The sequence below is a fragment of the Vigna unguiculata genome, chromosome 8 (assembly GCF_004118075.2).
Source record: "Vigna unguiculata cultivar IT97K-499-35 chromosome 8, ASM411807v1, whole genome shotgun sequence".
NCBI lineage: Eukaryota > Viridiplantae > Streptophyta > Magnoliopsida > Fabales > Fabaceae > Vigna > Vigna unguiculata.
The window spans coordinates 17144996-17165427 of NC_040286.1; the positions used below are offsets into that span (position 1 = coordinate 17144996).

General features: G+C 33.6%; 2 protein-coding genes and 1 pseudogene across 2 annotated transcripts; 1 reads left to right on the top strand and 2 right to left on the bottom strand.

Annotated features, from left to right (window-relative positions):
• Nucleotides 1-580: 580 nt before the first annotated feature.
• LOC114194944 lies at nucleotides 581-5286 on the bottom strand. Its single transcript, XM_028085346.1, has 6 exons — nucleotides 4943-5286; nucleotides 2808-3090; nucleotides 2515-2716; nucleotides 2129-2375; nucleotides 1081-2056; nucleotides 581-745 (listed from the first exon to the last, which is right to left on the bottom strand). Exons 1-6 carry the CDS (start codon nucleotides 5284-5286, stop codon nucleotides 581-583), a joined length of 2217 nt encoding a protein of 738 aa, XP_027941147.1.
• A 541-nt stretch (nucleotides 5287-5827) lies between these two features.
• LOC114195622 lies at nucleotides 5828-9352 on the top strand (annotated as a pseudogene).
• A 2668-nt stretch (nucleotides 9353-12020) lies between these two features.
• LOC114194261 (LEAF RUST 10 DISEASE-RESISTANCE LOCUS RECEPTOR-LIKE PROTEIN KINASE-like 2.1) lies at nucleotides 12021-19442 on the bottom strand. Its single transcript, XM_028084384.1, has 4 exons — nucleotides 18454-19442; nucleotides 16540-16572; nucleotides 13472-13495; nucleotides 12021-13330 (listed from the first exon to the last, which is right to left on the bottom strand). The coding sequence occupies exons 1-4, from the start codon at nucleotides 19358-19360 to the stop codon at nucleotides 12078-12080; spliced, it is 2217 nt and encodes a 738-aa protein (XP_027940185.1). The 5' UTR covers nucleotides 19361-19442; the 3' UTR covers nucleotides 12021-12077.
• Between the last annotated feature and the right edge of the window lie 990 nt (nucleotides 19443-20432).

Genomic DNA, 20432 nt, shown 5'->3' on the forward strand with positions numbered 1-20432 from the left:
TTCAGAGGACGTCAGGGTCATCATCTTCTGGTGATTTATTGGTATGTTACAAATTTATTTGTTCATATTATTAGTAACTTAAATATTTGAAATTAACTTGGTATTATCGCAGGGTGCCATGAAACGCATTGTCAGTAGTCTTCAGCGGATGATAGATTGTAGAGACATTAGTGAAGGCATAGTTGCTTGGGATCGCATGCATGAGTTATTACAGATATCTCGTGATGCAACATAAGAGAAAGAGACTAGAGGAGGACGTAAAGTTCGAGGTCGACGACCATCTATATTTGGATAGTTGATTTACTTTATGTTTGTATTTGATGTTAGAATTTACATTTTTATTGGATTTTATATTAAGTTATTTCATATATATATATATATATATATATATATATATATATGATTACAAATTCAAACGTCTATTTTGTTAGTAATAAGGCCAAAATATCCTTTGGCCAGAGGAATTAATATTTTATATATTAGTAAAATAATTACAAACATATTTTTTAAAAGTACATTACAATATGAAATTTCCTAAAATAAACTACAACAATCAAATATTTAATACAATTAACAATAATCAGTCTTCCATAAGATCTACATAACTACGATCCACTACGTGCAAATCTACGATTGCCTGCATCCTATCTCTATAAAATGATGCCCACCCCTTTGTCTTTGGGTAACAATTGCTAGATGATATGATATCCTCCATCGGTAATGGACAACCTTCTTGCAGACGAACCTGTAAATATGTAATTAGTCAATAAAGAAATAAAGTTATTTGAAAAAAAAAATATACCTGCACAAAATGAGAATCGTAAACATGTCCAATACAAATTAGTCAATGTCGACTTTGCGAAATAGGTGGGGATGTATGGAGTGGGAATATCGTCAAATTTTAAACCAATAACAAACACACGAGGATTACATTATATCGATTAGCAATCGCATACCACATGTCCGGTATAGTCATCCACTTGTCTCAATTAGCCTGTATATAATTAATTAGATTATAATAAAAAAAATCATAAAAAATTTAAATAAATAAGTTTCAACATTAGTGTGTAGAAGTCATACCCCTGATGGTGAATTAACTAGCAAAGACTTTCTCAGTTCTTCCAGACGATCATAGCCTCCAACTAATGTTGCATATTCATCTCGCCATTGACTACGTTCTTTGTATAAATCTTGTCTGATTAGAGGCCATGACTCCTCACCCATATCCAACAATGCAGCAGTGCATCTATACCCACAATGACCATCTGCCACTACATCTACAACATCCACTATATAAGGCTGAAAAACATGATTGAACTGTTCTAGCATGGGTATTATCTTTTCTTGAATTACACCTTTGGTCTTCAGCTTCTTTTCTGTTTTTCCAACACATGTGTCTTGTCTTGATGACTCAATGAAGGCGTCAACATGCTCAAAATATAAGGGATCACGTTTGGTTGACTTCTTTGATCGATGACTTTTAGTTGCACCCTTCGTCTTAATTTTACTCACTGGCGGCAACATCGATGTCATCGAAGGGCAAACTATGTCAAGTAATTTATGTTTGATGGTGACTTTTCCTACAATGTCAACTTCTTTGAAAATATTAAGCAACAGATCAACCTCCCTCTGAATAGATAATTGCCCTTCGGGTTGTGAAGATGACACATTTGAGAAGCTCAACCTAGTCCACATGACATGAATTTCTTGGAGAGCAATCATCCCAGGGTCATATCGTGCTAATTCACACGCACATGAAAGATAATAAGTTTGTCTGAGAATGCAACCACAATGACTAGTATCAAATCCAATTTTCTTAACTCTTTCTAACTCTGGAGCAAGGAGTTCTAAGGCAAATCTAGAAACATATCCCACTAATCTTCTATAACTCAATGCCTTGTAAGAGTCACTCATCAGATTAAGACTTCTTTCAAAAGACGTCTTTATTTTGTTGTGTTGCAAGATAATAACGTTGTGAATTCCATCCCAACACGAACAAAGGTCTCTCATACTACTTCCAAGAACTTTCTTGAGGCTCCAATGAGCAGACTCAACCCTAGTACAATTTATACATGGAATCATACAAACCATTAATAAAAAATGAAATAATAAGAAGATGCAAACATACCTATTTGATGTTGTATTCCCTAAATGCATAACTTTGTTCGTCCACGCCTTGACAAAATATTTCTTGTAAAGAATGATCCACGAGTCATTAACATATTCAAAGAATACAGGCCATGATTGGCAAACAACCTCAAGACGATTAACACAATCGTTAAACTTTAACTCATCTTCACAGTCCATAAAATTCTCCCATGTTTGCAGTATAACATCCCATGCATCAACAGAATTCACTAACATTTTGCACTTTGCTTGCACATTTTTTTTGAATATGGAAACGACATAGAAGATGATAACACTCAAGGAACACAATGTCAACAACATTCATTAGAGCCAGATCCCTGTCAGTTACAATGACTTGTGGACCACCCTCAGACGTCATAAACAAACCTCTTAGCCTTTCAAGAGCCCAAGTGAAATTATTTTGCTTTTCACTGGATAAAAATGCAAACGCGGCTGAGAAAGTTAATCTTATTGAGGTCACACCAACAATCTCAAGCAATGACAACCGATATTTGTTAGTTTTGTAAGTATTATCCATTAAGAACACAACATTGAATGAATTTAACAACTTCACAGCATCAGTATGGGTCTAGAACAAATCGCTAACCACATCAGATTTCAACACATCTACTAAAATGGATATAGTGATCACGTTCCAACATCAACATTAACTGTTATACCTCAGTCCTTGAACCTCTTACTGAACGTTTGTACCTATATCTTGCATTATATACTTGCTTTAAAGTTGTCACATTATACTCATCTTTTTCTTTGAGAGTGAGAAGTATATTTGCAGATTTTACTTGACTTTTAGTCATATCAACAAGCAACGAGTGTTTAGTGGACTTCAACCTACCCGCATAGGGGTGACCAACTAGGGTAGATGAGACATCGTGATTATGGTAACCACATTTTACGTTCAACACCCATCCCTCCCCTTGAGAGATGGGTCTGCCTCTCAATCTAAAGGGACAATCACATTTTCTTGTCCCAGATAAACTCGGTTCTTCATCACATTTGTATTTTCTATATTTTCCACCTCTTTCACAACCTAATAATACATGGGTCTTTCTTCCTGATTGTCCATTATATTTATCTGATCTTAGAATAATAACAACAAATCCAAGATTAAAAGCAACCCCTCTAACACGCTTAATTAAACCATTTGTATCTTGATTTTGCCTCTGTACTTCTTTGCCAATCTAGTTGTGTGTGACATCTGTAAGAAGGAAAAAAAATACTAAACGGATCTTGAGATCCGTTTCAAAAAAATGTGAAACGGATCTCGACATCTGTTTCATTAATTTTTTTTTTGTTTTTTAATGTAATGGATGTCGACATCTGTTTCACATTTTTCTGAAACAGATCTCGATATCCGTTTCATAAAAAATTAATGAAACGCATGTCGACATCCGTTTCACATTTTTCTGCAACGGATCTCGACATCAGTAATACGAAAAAAAACAAAAAAAAAATACGAAATGGATGTCGACATCTGTTTCTTATTTTTCTGAAATGGATCTCGACATCCATTTCACATAAAAAAAAAAGAAAAAAAAATCAAAATGGATCTTAAAAACAACATTCAAATCAAATTCCAGACATTCAATATGATTATGATTAAAATGGAAGGAGACTAACCTGGAAGAGAAGAGAAAAGCACAACTTTAAAAAAAAAATAATGAAACAGCGGGGTGCACAAAGATTGGACCATCTTCAAGGACAACTGGCAGCTTGAACATGTGACAAGAGGATGAGCTTGAAGAGCAACGGAGGCATGAACCACTGCCACCTTGAAGCAGAGGAAGCACTAGCACTGTGAAAAAAACTGTGAAGAAAACGGAGAGAAGAAACGAATATCAAAATATTTGGGGGTGCAAAGTTGTGTGCACAGATAAAAACAGAGAAAAATATGAAAGCACTGTTGCCCGCAGTAAATACCATTTACTGCTTTCACCCATCTCTACCAAGTAAAAATTTATTATGGGTAAAATGGTAATTATTGGGGGTACTGGAGAAGAATTGGAGATACAAGGAGAAGCCCCCAACATGTGATGGCCTAGTCATGAAGTTGTTGAAGACATTGGGTTGCGCTAGCCCAACCACAAACAACCCCACAAATTTACAAGGAAAAAACAAACAACAATAAAACATGGCCTACAAATACAAACCCAATAATTTGCTAATTACACCACATAAAAACATCAAATCTATGCAATTCTACTTTTATTGAATTATTACAAACAAAAGAAATTAAAGATGAGCCTATCCCTTGGCCCATGATGCAGACCGTTGGATGATTGTCATCGATAACTCTCCATATCTTAGAAAATAAATTTAATATCTTCTTAATTGAATAATTATTTATTAAATTTTATCTCTCAGAAAATATTTTTAATAAAATAAATCTATTAAATAAATCATTTTACCTCTTATCAAAATATTTTAAATAAAATAATAAAACACCTTGGAGATATATTTCCCAATTATTATATTTTTCCAGTATCTTACAAAGTTCACCTAAGACATACGTCAATGGTCATCACAAATAAAATAAATATATTTTTAATAATATGTCCTTTTGTTTTGCATTTAATAATATGTTTTTACTTTTGATGCTTTTTGAGGATGTGTATACACTTGGTTTACTTGTCAATAAACAATTTATTTAAATATTGTTTGACAAATTTTACATATCCAGAATTCATTTTTTATAAAAGAAATTTAAATTGAATTTTTTAAAACTTGTGTCATTAAGGCCCGGATGACCCGGATGAGACCGACGACCCAGACGGGCCGGACAACTCGAACGGACCCGACAACACGAACAAGCTCGACGACGTGAACGGGCCGGACAACCCGAATGGGCCCGACGACACGAACGGGCCAGACGACCCGGACAGACCCGTCCAAACAGTCGGGCCCAATCGGGTAGTCATACACGTTCGAGTCGTGGGGCTCGTCTAGGTCGTCGGGTATGTCAACGTCGTCAGGCCCGTCTGAGTTGTCGGGCCCATCCAGGTCGTCGATCATGTACGGGTCGTCAAGTCTGTTTGGGTCGTCGGGCCCGTCCGGGTCGTAGGCCCCGTCCAGGACGTCGAGCCCGTCTAGGTCGTAGGACCCATCCGGGTCGACGCGTTGTTCGTGTCGTCGTGCCATCTGGGTCGTAAGGCCCGTGTAGGTCGTCAAGCTCGTCTGGGTCGTCGGGCCCATATGGGTCGTTTGAGTCGTCAGGTCCGTCCGGATCGCCCGGATCGTTCGGCCCATCCGGGTCGTCCGGCCCGTTCGTGTCGTCGTGCCTATCTGGGTCGTAAGGCCCATGTAGGTCGATAGACCCGTTTGGGTCATCGAGCCCATCCGGGTCGTCGGGCCCATCCGAGTCGCCGGGCCCGTCCAGGTCGTTCGCCCCATCCGGGTCTTCGGGCTCGTTCGGGTCGTCGGGCCCGTCCGGGTCATCGGGCTCATCCGGGTCTTTGGGCCTTCCTGACCCGTTCTAGTCTTTGGGCAGCCTGACCTGTTTTCGTCATTGGTCCTACCTGGTCCATTCGGGTCTTCGGGTCCGCGTGACCCTTTCGGGTCTTCGTGTCCGCCTGATCCGTTCGGGTCTTCGGACCCACCTTATCCGTTCAATTCTTCGAGCCTGCCTAACTCGTTCGGGTCATCGGGCCCTCCTGACCTGTTCGGGTCTGCGGGTCTTAGGGCCTATCTGACCCGTTCGTTTCTTCGAGCTTGCTTGAGCCATTCAAGTCATCGGGCACCCAAGCCAGTGCGGCGACCCAAGGTACGAGTTAGATTGCGTTAACAACGCCACACTCTTATTAACCTTGTTTTCGGCAAAATACCATGTACGAGACATCGACTACAAGAGATACAAAATCGTTGTGAGTGACCCGGGTCAGGAGGAAGAAGGTAATTGCTCCTTCATCCCTCGCAATTTCTTAACGGATAGTAATTTCAGGCCCACGGGCCTGGTTGGTCCAGATGATTTCGGATCGGAGCCGTTCACTTGGGAACACTGGTATACTCTGAGAATAGGGTACTTCAACTGCGCGAATCCTGTGAGTGACGATCCACGGTATGTTAAGGTGGAGAGAGGCGAATGTGGGAGAGGAGGGCACGTGTACGCGGTATTGGAACCATCGTTGTATGAGATTCGTGTGAAGGACATCAAGGTTGGGTGCGATCTGATGGTGGCAACGGTGGTTGATTGGTCACCAAACGGGAATGTTAGCTACGACGAGATCCGTGGCGTGATAAGTGAGGGAATTCAGTTGTCGTGGTTGCCGGTGATTTGCGAGAATCGGTGTGGGAGGGGAACGGAGTGTAAGGTTATCAACGGAGAAGTCCAGTGTGAGAAACATTACTGCCATTACGCCTACCACACCACCGATAAATGCGGTATCATCCACTTCCTCCATTCTTTCATTCCTCATTATTATTTTATTTTATTATATTTTAATACATATCTCGTGTGTTTAAACTATTCATTCAATATTCTACAAAAATGATTAATTTATCATGGAGATTTTTACACACTTGATGGACGTGTATTTCTTTTCATTTAATTTTTGTAATTTTTTAATTTTGAGTTATAAATTTAAAATTATAATAAATATGATTTTTAAGCAAATTAATAAAAAGGTTAATAAAATTTTAAAATTAATAATCAGATTTGTTTTCTAAGTTGGAATGGTTAAAATCCTGTTTTTTTTTTGTTAATTCAACAAATTCTTTTTTTAGTTCGATAGTGTTGGGTGATGTAGTGGGTTGACGGGTGACTATGAACTTATGGTACTGTAAATACTTTATCCACAAAACTAAGGCCATTTCTTTCTTCACCTTTATAAATTCAACTTGAACTTTCATATTCTTTTATTCGAGAATGTCGAATTTATTATGTAATTTGTATATTCTAAACTGCTCTGAAATATAAAATAAAAGATCATTCTAGATTATATAATTCAAAATATAAATCTATTTTAAATTATATAATCTAAATGTAATTTTTCTATTTTGAATTATGTATTTTAATATGCATTTTTTATATTTTAAATTATATTTTCTAGAATGTAAAATAAAATATATATTCTAAATTATATATTTCAAAATTAAAAAAAAATTCTAAATTGTATAATTGAAAATAAAAAATTTATGAAAATGTAGAAATATATATATATATATATATATATATATATATATATATATATATATATATATATATATATATATATATATGAAGTTTACAGGGGTCACTAGTGGTTAGAAGATCTTGGCCAATTATATTAGGACATGTTTAAATAGTTTTGTAAATGGTTTTTAATAGAAGGATAAGAAAAAATAAAATTATTTTTTCCATAAACTCATTATTTTAATTTAATTGGTAAAATCTCACTTATATTAATGTCTCTAAGGTGGTTTAGTTTAATTGATAAATTACTTTTAATTTGCTGAATTTTATTCTATATTTCTTTTCTTAATTCTTTAATGATGAAAAATTTACTTAAAACATACTCTGCGTCGTACTTTCAAACCTTATTTCATTATGGTTATGACGAGAAACATTATGTAAGTTGCAATTTGATAAACTTAGGCTTATGGTTCTTTTATTTGTCTTTCTCAGGTGACTTTCTCTTTCGTTTGCCACTTTTGGACTGACACGATCTTTCATTCTTTTATTTGTTTTTACATGCGCCATTTTTGGATTGACACGATTTTTTATTCTTTTATACTTTTGTTTTTTTGCAGCTTATCTTAGAGGCGTTATTTTTGGTAAGATCCTTTTCTGTGTTTCCTAGAAACTGAATTCACATCATACAACAATTTTCATTAGTTTATATTTGAGCCAAGTTATGAATCAGACTGAAGCATGTTCCTATATCTTTGTAGGAATAGGTAGCAGAATAACATTTAGCACGAAACAATTAGACAACCCAGTTGGACTGCAATACTTTTATGGAGGAATATTCATAGGACGACAAATTATACCAATATATTTGGCTGCCAGATATCTGTTTGGAGATGGACTTATTCTTGTGCTATTGATCTACAAATGGCGCCGAAGACATTCTTGTGCTATTGATCTACAAATGGCGCCGAAAATATAAATCCCATTAGGTACGAATACAAAGAAATTAAAAAAATGACCGGAGGTTTTAGAGTGAAATTAGGTTAAGGAGGCTTTGGTGTTGTATATAAAGGAAAACTCGGAAGTGGGTTGGACGTAACGGTAAAGATGTTGAGCAAATCTAGTGATAATGGACAAGATTTCATGAATGAAGTAGTTACCATTGGAAGAATACATCATGTAAATGTGGTGCGTCTTCTTGGATATTGTGTTTACAGAAAAAAGCGAGCTCTAGTTTATGAATTTATGTCAAATGGATCATTGGATAAATATATTTTCTCCAAAGAAGAAAACAATCATTTAAGTTATGAGAAAATATATGAAATATCTCTTGGAGTAGCTGGTGGAATTGCTTATTTGCATCAAGGTTGTGATATTCAAATTTTGCATTTTGATATCAAGCCTCATAATATTCTTTTAGATGACAACTTTGTTCCAAAGGTTTCAGATTTTGGACTTGCAAAGCTACATGTAACAAATGACGGTGTTATCAATATGACTGCAGCAAGAGGAACATTGGGTTATATGGCTCCAGAGTTGTTTTACAAAAATATGGGTGGAGTATCCTATAAAGCTGATGTGTATAGTTTTAGCATGCTTCTAAAGGAAATGGCAAGTAGGAGGAGGAACTCAAATCCTCATGCAGAACATTCAAGTCAGCATTACTTTCCCTTTTGGATTTATGATCAATTTCATGAAGAGAAAAATATTGATATAGAAGATGCTTCAGAAGAGGAAAATATTATAGCTAAAAGGATGTTTTTGGTAGCACTTTGGTGTATTCAGTTAAATCCAAGTGATCGACCTTCAATGAACAAGGTAATAGATATGCTTGAAGAGATGGTTGAAGGTCTTGAATTACCTCCAAGGCCTTCATTTTACAAAAATGAAACATACAGACATGAAAATATTAACTCTAGACTTGATGATATTAGCTCTGACTTTTCTAAATCCACTTACTCTGATAGTCAACCTAATAAAAGCATAACATTAGATTCATCTGAGAGTGTTGAAAAGGACATAAGTAATATAACTTAAATTAGTTGTAATGTTGATGGGATTAATAAATTAATGTGAATGGTTGGTCCTTGGATATTGGTTGTAATTGTTTGCTATTATAGATGATTATGGCTTTTAAAGACTTTCATGTAGTAAGGAAGTGTGACATTAGTGCAATTTTTCATAGGCCTAATTCTCTTTTGTCCTTTATTTTGTTGTCACATTTCTCCTCATTTGTAAATTGACATGTGATTCATTTTGATGGTACAAATATATTTCAATTTAATTTTTGAAAGATACCCTATTTTAAAAAGGAGTTAAATATGTTTTTGACTTCTCTATTATAACGAAAAATTGCAATTAGTCATTGCTCAAAACATTGATTTTGTTTGGTCTCCTTGCTCAAAACATTGATTTTGTTTGGTCTCTTTACTTTCTAAAGTAATAGTTTTAGTCCCTCATTTCCAACGATGTTAAATTTTGTCCCATGTTGCAAATGTCATTTCACTTAAGCATTTCCACTACTTACATGTATACTAACAAGTTCAACTTTAATTTTTTTAATGAAAATTAATTTTTTTTAAATGTTGTTGTTCAACATTTTGAAGTTCAGACAGTGGTTTCCCTTGATTCATATTAATTGCAAATTGAAGTCTAATGTCATTGTGAATGTGAGAGAAAATATTTTGAAGAATGTTGGTGGTACAAATGAAAAACCTTGTGGAAAGAAGCATGAGTGTAAATAAATTCCAAAATTATGGTTTTATAGTTTTGTAGCTTTGGAACTATGAGACTGAGTTATGGATCAAAGTGTATAGTGTTCTAATCCTCATATTCACAATTGGGGTCTTCTTCGTGTTAGAAATTTAAGTATTGCAAAATCTGCATTAAATGCCTTAAAGGTTCCTACTACTCGCATTTATTAAATAATTATCCATTTAATTATTTAAATTTCTCGGGTCTTACAATTTTGGTGGGCAAGGTTGTGCTACCACTAAGGTTTGGTCTTTCTCAAGCTTTTAGCTTATGCCTAGTGGTTTTCCAGGTCTACAAGAGGTGTTTTGTTGTGCTGGTTTGATTCTTATGTGATTCAAGAGTCATTATACGGTGTTCTTGTATATTTTGAAAGTGTAATGTTGTGAACTTTGTAAATCTTTTGAAATAGTGCAATGTTAGGCTCAAGTTGCCTTGATTAACTGGATGTAGCTCAAATTTGAGTGAACCAGTATACAAATCTTGTGCATTGCTCTTTTGTCTAACCTTTCTCTCTTGTATTACACTTTAAAGCTTAAAGAATTTTGATTTGAATAATCTTTTTGACATTCTTGTGTGATCTGGCATTATCTATAGCATTGTTCATGTTTGTCTAACTCATTTGAACCTATCTTAACTGATCTTTCATACTTTTTTTTGACTTAAATCACAAATTCACATTTCTACATTTTTCCTAGTTTTTCAGTCGATTGTTTTTGTGATTTAACTTGTTAATTTTATCAGAATTGCATCTATTTGCATCTGTTTAATGAAATCAATCGACTAACTCTATTTTTGATCGATTGAAAGTGTCCAGTCTAGGAGTGTTTGCATCCATACTTGGTGGTTGATTTGATTCAGTTGAAAACTATTTTAGGCTTTTAAAAATCACCTTATTTTTTAACTAGCTAATTCAACCCCCCTCCTTTTAACATTTCAACTATTTCAATACTTACATATAGTTCTACCCAAAACTGTAGCCTATATTCAAGTATAGACAGCGATTTCAAAACTATAGCCTATACTTGTTCTTTTTTCCTTGAGACTTTTAGGCTACGATTATCTAATTCAATTATAGCCTATCCCTTTTGAACTTTTTTATTTATTTTTTGAATTGCATTTTAGGCTATACAAGAGTCGTAACTTATTCCTCCCTTCTAAAATGGATATAGGCTACGATTATCTGATGGAAATGTATCCTATTATGTACTACATGTTACTATTTTCAATTATAGTCTATAACCCACCGTTTTTTACTATGTTTGAATATACTATGATTCATTCACAGTAGTTTAACATTGAAAATAACTGTAGTCACATCTCTTTGTTACACTAGTGAAATAAAAACAAAATTAAAGAAAGTAAAAACAAATACAAAAGAAAACTAGAGATTTAGAAATAAAATAACAAATTAAAAATAGAAACAAAAAAATAAATAAAAAACAGTAAAATAGATTTTCTACATGGATGAGAAATAATGAAAGCACATCAAGTAAGTTATAGTCGAAAATAGTGGATGATTATTAATGGATACACTTAAATATTAAGTTTTTTTATATATATAAGATATTTTTCTTAGATATACAATAACACTGTTAGTATAACCAACAAGAAAGTCAAGTTCTAATACCACTCTTAAGTACCATAGTAATAAGAAAAGAAGTCAAATAAAATAATAAAAAGATGAAGAAAAGAAACAAAACTAACAATAAACAATGATGCAAATACCACTTTCTTTAAATGTAAGAAAACAACAATAACACCCTTTCCTGAAAATAGAAAAAACAATTAATTGAACATTAAAGAAGAAACTATTTTTCCCATCCTGTTTTTTTTATCAAGTACCAAAGTAGTATAAAAGTAAAGGAAATGATTTTGATATGTCTTACCAAGAAAATACTTTAATACTTTTATAATAAGAAAAGTAAGTACAAAGTAAAATTCTCATGACGTGATACTTCTCTTATTACACTTGAAAAATCATAATTGTCTACACTAATTAACTAATACAAATAAATTTATTCAAGACCAACCTATAACATTAATCCATTACCTCCATAACATTACACTTAATTTATCTTATGCCTATTTCAATATTCGTTGATGAATCCAATGTTATGCTTTCATCATGATGATTAGTAGGATAAGTAGATTCAGTGACATCAGAGCTAATATCATCATTGTATGCTTCAACTTTATAAAAGGAAGGTCTTGGAGGCAATCCAAGGCTTTCAATCATCCCTTCAAGCATATCTATTACCTTGTTCATTGAAGGACGATCACTTGGATTTAACTGAATACACCAAAGTGCAATTAAGAACATTCTTTTAACAAAAATATTATCTTCTTCCGAAGCATCTTGCAAGTCAATATTCTTTTCTTTTTTAAATTGATCATAAATCCAAAAGGGAAAATAATGTTGACTTGAATGCTCCGCATCAGGATTTGAGTTCCTTCTCTTACTTGCCATTTCCATTAAAAGCATTCCAAAACTGTATACATCAGCTTTATAAGTTACCCCACCCATATTGTTGTAAAATAACTCTGGAGCCATATAACCCAATGTTCCTCTTGCTGCAGTCATATTGACAACACCATCAATTGTAGCATGTAGTTTTGCAAGTCCAAAATCTGAAACTTTTGGAACAAAGTTTTCATCTAAAAGAATATTATGAGGCTTGATATCAAAATGTAAAATTTGTTTATCACAACCTTGATGCAAATATGCAATCCCATGTGCTATTCCAAGAGATATTTCATATATTTTCTGGTAGCTTAAATGGGTGCTTTCTTCTTTGGAGAAAATGTATTTATCCAAAGATCCATTTAACATAAATTCATAAACTAAAGCACGTTTTTTTCCATGAACACAATACCCAATAAGACGTACCACATTTACATGATGTATTGTTCCAATGGTAGCTACTTCATTTATGAAATCTTGTCCATTATCATTGGATTTGCTCAACATCTTTACAGCTACATCTAATCCACTTCGTAGTTTTCCTTTATATACAGCACCAAAGCCTCCTTGACCCAATTTCACTTTAAAACCTCTAGTCATTCTTCTTATTTCATTATATTCGTACCTGATGGGATTTAGATGGCTATCTAGCAAGAAATTTTCAATATTTTCATATATTGAAGAATGTCTTCGACGCCATTTGTAGATCAATAACACAAGAATAAGTACAGCTCCAAACACATATCTGGCAGCCAAAAATATTGATATAATATTTCGTCCTATGAATATTCCTCCATCAAAATATTGCAGTCCAACTGGGTCGTCCAACTGTTTCGTACTGAATGTTATTCTGCTACCTATTCCTACAAATATGTAGCCCTGGGAGTAAGAGCTAACGACATGTTTCGGTATGATTCATAACTTCGGTCAACAAGAGCATAAACTAATGAAACTTATTATATGACGTGAATTCAAATTTTAGGAATCACGGAGAAGGATCTTACCATAAATAATGCCTCTAACATAAGCTGCAAATAGAAAATATAAAAGAATAAATATCGTAGCAATCGAAAAAATAGCACACATGGAGAAACATAAATAAAAAAACTATAAGCCTAATTCTATCAAATGCAAGTTACAAAAATGTTTCTCGTCATAACCACAACAAAATAATCATTAAGTATCATAAATAAACAAATAGAAATTTATTACAGCTTGTTGTATCCACTCAAGCATAAAATTTTATTACGACAATATTTTAAAATTTTATGCCTTCAATATTATGGTATTTGTTTTGCTGCAACACAGGTGGTAAAAAGGTTTGAATGTATAATAATGTAGGTACATTTTTCATTATCTAAAATCATGGAATATAACCCTGCAAATTAAAACTAATATATCCATAACTAAAAAAATCATCTTTTAAGTTATAAAATTATTATCTAAACATATTTTAATACAATTTGCCAAAATCTTCTACCTAACACGTATAGATTTCCTACACAATATATATATATATATATATATATATATATATATATATATATATATATATATATATATATATATATATATATACACACACTAAACTTCAAAATATTTTTTATAGAACATAAAATTACTTTATCATACTTATTAAATTAGAGAAATGAAAAAATACAAATATAAAAATAGTTTAATTAAGTGGCATGTATTTCATAAATTTGAAGATTTTTATTAAGCTTTTTATTAAAAAATAAAAAGTTGTTTTATTCGGTGTTCAATTTCTTTTGTTTTTCTTTATATTGTCTGTCATTTGATTTATTTTATTAAGAAATGGGAATTACTTCCTGCATCCTGTCAATTTGTTTTCTCATCTCATAAAAACCCTTTCGGAAAGTATTTTTCGTAAAAGGTGAGGACATACGTTTTTCAGAAGAAAAAAGTTCAGAATGAATTTTTGAGTTTCACAAAATAAATTTCGAACTTGAATGAGGGTACATAAAGAAAATAATGGAGTGTAGGAAGTAATTATTGTAAGGTCTATTTATTTTCTGCTTTTTATTTTAAGGACTGTCCATATCGTTTGGGCCTAAGGGTTGACCCAAAAAGGGGATTCAAACCTAATATGTCCTAGTCTCACCCATTCACTTCACTCTACAGAAAGCGCAGCCGTCAAGCCCCTATCTTCTTCCACAGATCTTCTGCTAGGGTTTGATCCTATGTTCCTTTCGAGCTAGCCCAACCTCGTTCCCCCTTCACGTAAATTGTTCTTGAACCGTGCTCTTCGCGTTCTAAGTTGGTTCTCATGGTTCTGTTGGGCTTACTGTAGCAACCTTGCTACTTCTTGTGTCTTTATTCTCAACTCTTGGGTCCGTTTTCGAAGCTGTTGGGTTCGTTGAGTCAGGTGTCGAAGTCTTTTGCTAAACCCTTTCTAGGTAAGAGAAGCTTGAGTTTATGGTTATCTGTAATTTTTGAATGCTTCCTGAGTCTGAATCATATGCATGAAGTATGCTCGTGGTTTTATTGCATGATATTGGTGAAAGCATGATTTTTGGTGTTGTGTTCTGTGTTTTTGCGAGTGAACAGTGGTGGGCACTATTTTTCTCGTCCAAGCGAGCATGTCTCGCCTAGGCGAGACTAACAGAGGCTCGCCCAAGCTTTTATGCGGAAACTGTCGCCCAGGCGACTGGCTTTCATTTTGAGCAAGGCGTGATGTCGCCTAGGCGAGAAGGGACTCGCCTGAGCGAGAATCCGCAGGGGCCGCTGTCCTACTACTCAAGCTCTCGCCTAGGCGAGGAAGGGCTCGCCTGAGCGAGAGGATCTCTCGCCTGAGCGAGGTCTTCTAGCCTGAGCGAGACTGGGGAAGGTTTTATGCTTTGGTGTGAATGGCCCACGGATATGGTTGCTTGCTGTATGAATTGGGAAGCATGAGATGTATGATTTTTCGTTTATGCATGATGTTGGTATTATGGAAACTTTCTGATTGATTGGTGAAACATGTACAAAGTGTGAGTAGGACGTAATTCCATGACTCTTGTAGTGAGAGCTCATGGTGGTTCCCCACCTAATGGACATAATTCCATGGGCCCTCCTAGGGGGAGTCCATGGTGGTGTCCTCATCTATTGGACTTAATTCCATGAACCTCGAGGTGAGAGTTCATGGTGGTGCCTCAACGGCAGGACGTAATCCCACGAGAGTAACGTGGTGGTGCCTCAAGGCCAGGACGTAATTCCACAAAGGCCACGTGGTGGTGTCTCAAGTAAGAATGTAATTCCGCGAAGGCCTCGTGGTGATGCCTCACTGCTAGGACGTAATTCCACTGTCTTGTGGTGGTGCCTCATTATGCGTATTCGGATAGTCTAGTATTGGAGTCTTAAATGGTTTGGTACCTCATGTGTGGTTTTCCATTATTTATGCTTGACTATGTGATTGGACGTTTTGTGTTATGATGAAAAAACCTTGTGCTCTAGCTTACCCTTTCGCTTGTTTGTATGGTTGTATGTGGTTTTCCTCCCTTGCGATGATCATCAATTTTATTGATGTGAGCAGATGTGAGAACCCCTAACAGTGGTAATGATAATAGGAATGCTACAGCTTGATGGTTATGGACGGGTATTGGGTCCACTATGGAGCCCATCGCTGAAGGAGTTTTATTAGTTATGATGCTCTTGTATGTACAAGACTTTGAACTACTATTTTTCACCAGTGTACTTTGTTTTAGGTCATGTGGGACCTCTTTTTATGTTAAATGGGTATGTTTGGTGTACTATGTACCTTCATACTCCAAACTCTATAGTCTATGAATATTCATATATGTAACGTTTTATTAATATGAGGTTATCCAATTTTTAGGATGTTACAATTATCTTAACAATATTATAAGATTATGTGACTGTTGCTTTTATTTCTAATCCATTCATCAACCTGTTATTTTTTCCTTTAACTTTTTTTCAATTTGTTACTTAATTCGTTCAAGAAAAATTAACTAATTATCACATTCCTGATAAAATCAAATAAGAAAGTACTAAGTTATACCCCAAAAAAATTGAAAACTTAATTAAAAAAAAAAAGACAGAAATAATTACTTACCTCGAGTATAGCCCAAAATCTTTTGCCAAGGTTCTGAAACACAGGAGAACAATAGTGTTAATATGAAATTTAGAAAATTAATGAACAAATTCACTTAGAGAAACAATGAATCGCAAGTAAAAATCCCAATTCTAAGAAGATTCACATCATAATATTTAATAACGCAAATGATTTTGGTTTTTCCCTATAAGACAACCTTTAATTAACATAGCAGAACAAAAACAAGGGTATTACGGATTTGATCTTTTCGATATTATTTTGATATTTTAAAATATACTAATTATTTTTAATAGATCAAAATTAATATTATTTGGAGGTACTAAATACACAGTAAAGAAAACATAGTAAAGAATTTTAGTTGTGTTAGTATCACTATCATCATTTTAACTGTCATTATATTTGTCATCCCATATGGACCATCGTCTTTACATTTGTCTCTCAACCGTCGTATAAAATTCGTTTCCCTTTAAAATATATCAAAGACATAACTAACTCAAATATTTACATAAAACATATTAATATTAAAAAAGTTTAACAAACTATATCAAAATTTTAAAATAAAAAAATTTTAATTTTATTCAAAATTTAAGAATTAAAAACATAATTAAATCTTATTTTTACACCGTAACTTAATTTTTCTTCGTCTTTTATCATGTTCAGTTGTCCGTACTGCATATGTTACTTGTCACATTCTGTTGATAAACTCTTTATATTACTCTAATTCATCACCTTTCTACCACCTGGCCTCAACCCACTGTAACAGCCAACACCAACTAAGATGGAATTGAAAAAAGAAGGGAATTTGTTGAAATGATAAAAAGGATGAATCAGTAGAATTAATAAAAAAAGTAATATTAGTCATTCATATTTAGAAAAAATAATCTAATTGTTAATACAATAATGAGTTTTAATAAGCTTATTTTATTTTACGTTAGTTAGCTTAAATGTTATATATTCATAATAATCTAAACTTTTTTCTAAGTGTTTGTTCTTAAATAGCATAAAATTAAAAATTACTAAAAGGTGGCGCAATATATATTTGAAATCTAAAATATTGTTTTTTTTTTTTCCTTTTTATCCTTAATAACTTTTTTTAATTCTTGATTCTTAGTTTTTTCTTTCCTTTTTTACTTTGTTTCAGTTAATTGAAACGTGTCATCATTAAAGGGCATATGATAAAAAAATTCCACAAATCGAATAGAAAAAAAAAAAAAACTTCAATAACCATTTATTGGAGGCAAATATGAAAAGCCAAGATATAATATTTACAAATATTTCGAAGAACCAAACACAATTAAAACAACTAAATACAGTAAGTTTTAAATTATAGAATTAAAATTCGCATGATGAACTTCAGTTTTCAGGTCTATTTGTAAGAGAAAAATTGTAATTTCTTCTATATTTGTGTACATAAGAAAATTTTACTTTGCCTAAAAAAATAACATTTGATGAAAATACTGTTAGCAATAATAACCAAATTAACAAAAAAGTTGATGAAAATTAGTATATAATTGGGCACTAAACCAAAACGATGACCAAATTAAATAAAAATGGTCAGAATAAAAATCAAATAAATATATAAACCAATTTATAAATAATACAAATAAAAAAATAGCAATGACAAAGATGGCAATGAAAAAGTGTAACCGTGGAAGAAAGGATAATTTTGTCATTCTAGAAAAGAAATTGAAATGAATAGAAAAAGAAAAAGGAATACATCCAAATGGACAATGTGAAGCTGAATGATAAATTAGTTCATTTTCTATATAGTTATTGTAAAGATTGAATCAAACTATTTCGAATTAATAATAATAATATAAAATATGATGTATCTTTTAATCCTAGAGATAATAAAATAAAATGATAATAATAATAATAATAACGAAATAAAAGGATAGAGAAAGTGGATCATACTGCACTTTTGCGTGGTGTGGTAGGCGTAATGACAGTAATGGTTCCTGCACTCGACTTCTCCACTGGATTCATTGAAAACCTTACAGTCCGTTCCCCTTCCACATCGATTATCGCAAATAATAGGCATCCACGACAACCAAAACCCCTCACTGATTACGCGTTGGATATCATCGTATGTAGCATTCACCTCCGGTATCTTTTCAAGCACTGTAACCTCCGTCATTGTATCGCACCCAGCCTTGATATCACACTTGTGGTAGGTAACATTCTGCTTCGGTGTCCAAAGTGTAGCCACCATTAGATCGCACCCAACCTTGATGTCCTCCACACCATAAGACGCAAACCACGGCGCGTCGTCCAATACAGCGTACACGTGCCCTCCGCTGCCACATCCACTTCTCTCCACCTTAACATATCGTGGATCGTTACGCACAGGATTCACGCAGTTGAAGTACCCTATTCTTACCATTTCCCTGGACTCAACAGTGAACGGCTGTGATCCGAAATCATCTGGGCCACTCGCTGTCCTGAAACTACGATCCGTTAAGAAATTGCGAGGGATGAAAGAGCAATTAGCGTCTTCGTCCTGACCTGGGTCCCTAACAACGATTCTGTATCGCTTGTAGTCGATTTCTCTTACATCGTATTTTCCCGAGAACAAGGTTAGTAAGAGAGTGGCGTTGTTCACGCAATCTAACTCGTACCTTCGGTCGCCGCAGTGACCTGGGTCGCTTTTGAGTCGAAATGGGTAGGATATGTTGCGAATTTGGCCGCATGATGAAGTAGGACATGGTCGGTGTCGCTTAGCGATGCAGTAATCTGGTTGGAAGACGAGAATAATTGTAGCCAATACTGATACCAGAGTACGCGCAGAGCAAGAACACCTACTCCAGCCTTCATTTTCCATCTTTCAAATTGTGATAATGAAAAAACTGTTCTCCCTTCTTCTAATTATTTCCTCACACCGTCCATCCTTCGTTTTCCGTCGACTTTTCTCCTTTTTCACACTATATTTAAGAAGGGGATTTTGAATGATTTATTCAAATGACAAAAAGTATACACAGGTCTTAGAAAAAAAAGTAAAAATATTAAAATTTTGAAATAAAAGTTAATTATTATAAAAACATATGAAAAAAATATACAGGTATTGTCCGTTTGAATAGTAAAACTTCGTCACGATTTTATTTTTAACGATTTTATTCTTAAAAAATATTTAAATTATATTTAATCCCGACTCAAAATAAATTACTATTCATTACTTTATAAATAAAATGTCGTAGTTTTAGATAAATTTTTCCTATAATGAAAAGGTGGAAATGAAACATAAGAACTCAAATAAATAAGTAGATAAAATATCTGAATAAGTTTTCAGAAATTTAATCAAGCTTTCCCTACCTTTATTTATAATCAGCATTTTCATCCTATAAAGTTCGGAGTAGATATCAATTTCTATTTTATAAAATAACCAGAATTTGGAATATGATTTGTTCAAATAGCATTTAATTCTACCACATCCAAAGTCCACAAGTCTAAGGTCCACGCATGTGGAAGTCTAAAGCATTATCTCCATAGTCAACAAAGTCACTGTCAGTCACGCTAAAAGACACAAAAGACATTGTCAAATTTCTTCGCAATTAAAACTTTTATTAAGCTTCACGGTATAGGGATATTTGACCTTTTCTACACCACAAGCCCTAATATGTTTGGATGAAGTAATATAGGAAATTAATTTATTTATTTTCTGCATTTGTCATCTTTTAAAAACAGATGTTTGATAGGGAAACTAAAAAATTAAATTTTAAAAAGTATTTTAAACAGTAGAATTTAAAATTTGTTAAGAAAAAAAGATAAAGTTTAAATTTTATAAAGAATTTTTTTCTTTATATATATATATATATTAAAATACTAAATTATTGAATATTACGTATTATATATATCAAATAAAAAAATTTAAATAAAATTTTAGTATTCCTTTCTTC

Coding starts and splice junctions, on each gene's coding strand:
- LOC114194944 (XM_028085346.1), bottom strand. CDS start 5,286: ATGGCACGACGACACGAACAACGCGTCGACCCGGATGGGTCCTACGAC. Junction 3,091..4,942: donor GAGCTTGTTCGTGTTGTCGG/GTCCGTTCGAGT, acceptor TTGTCCCTTTAG/ATTGAGAGGCAGACCCATCT. Junction 2,376..2,514: donor GGCTCTTGAAAGGCTAAGAG/GTTTGTTTATGA, acceptor AAAATGTGCAAG/CAAAGTGCAAAATGTTAGTG.
- LOC114194261 (XM_028084384.1), bottom strand. CDS start 19,360: ATGGAAAATGAAGGCTGGAGTAGGTGTTCTTGCTCTGCGCGTACTCTG. Junction 16,573..18,453: donor CCACACCACGCAAAAGTGCA/GTATGATCCACT, acceptor CCTGTGTTTCAG/AACCTTGGCAAAAGATTTTG. Junction 13,331..13,471: donor TGTTAGAGGCATTATTTATG/GTAAGATCCTTC, acceptor ACATATTTGTAG/GAATAGGTAGCAGAATAACA.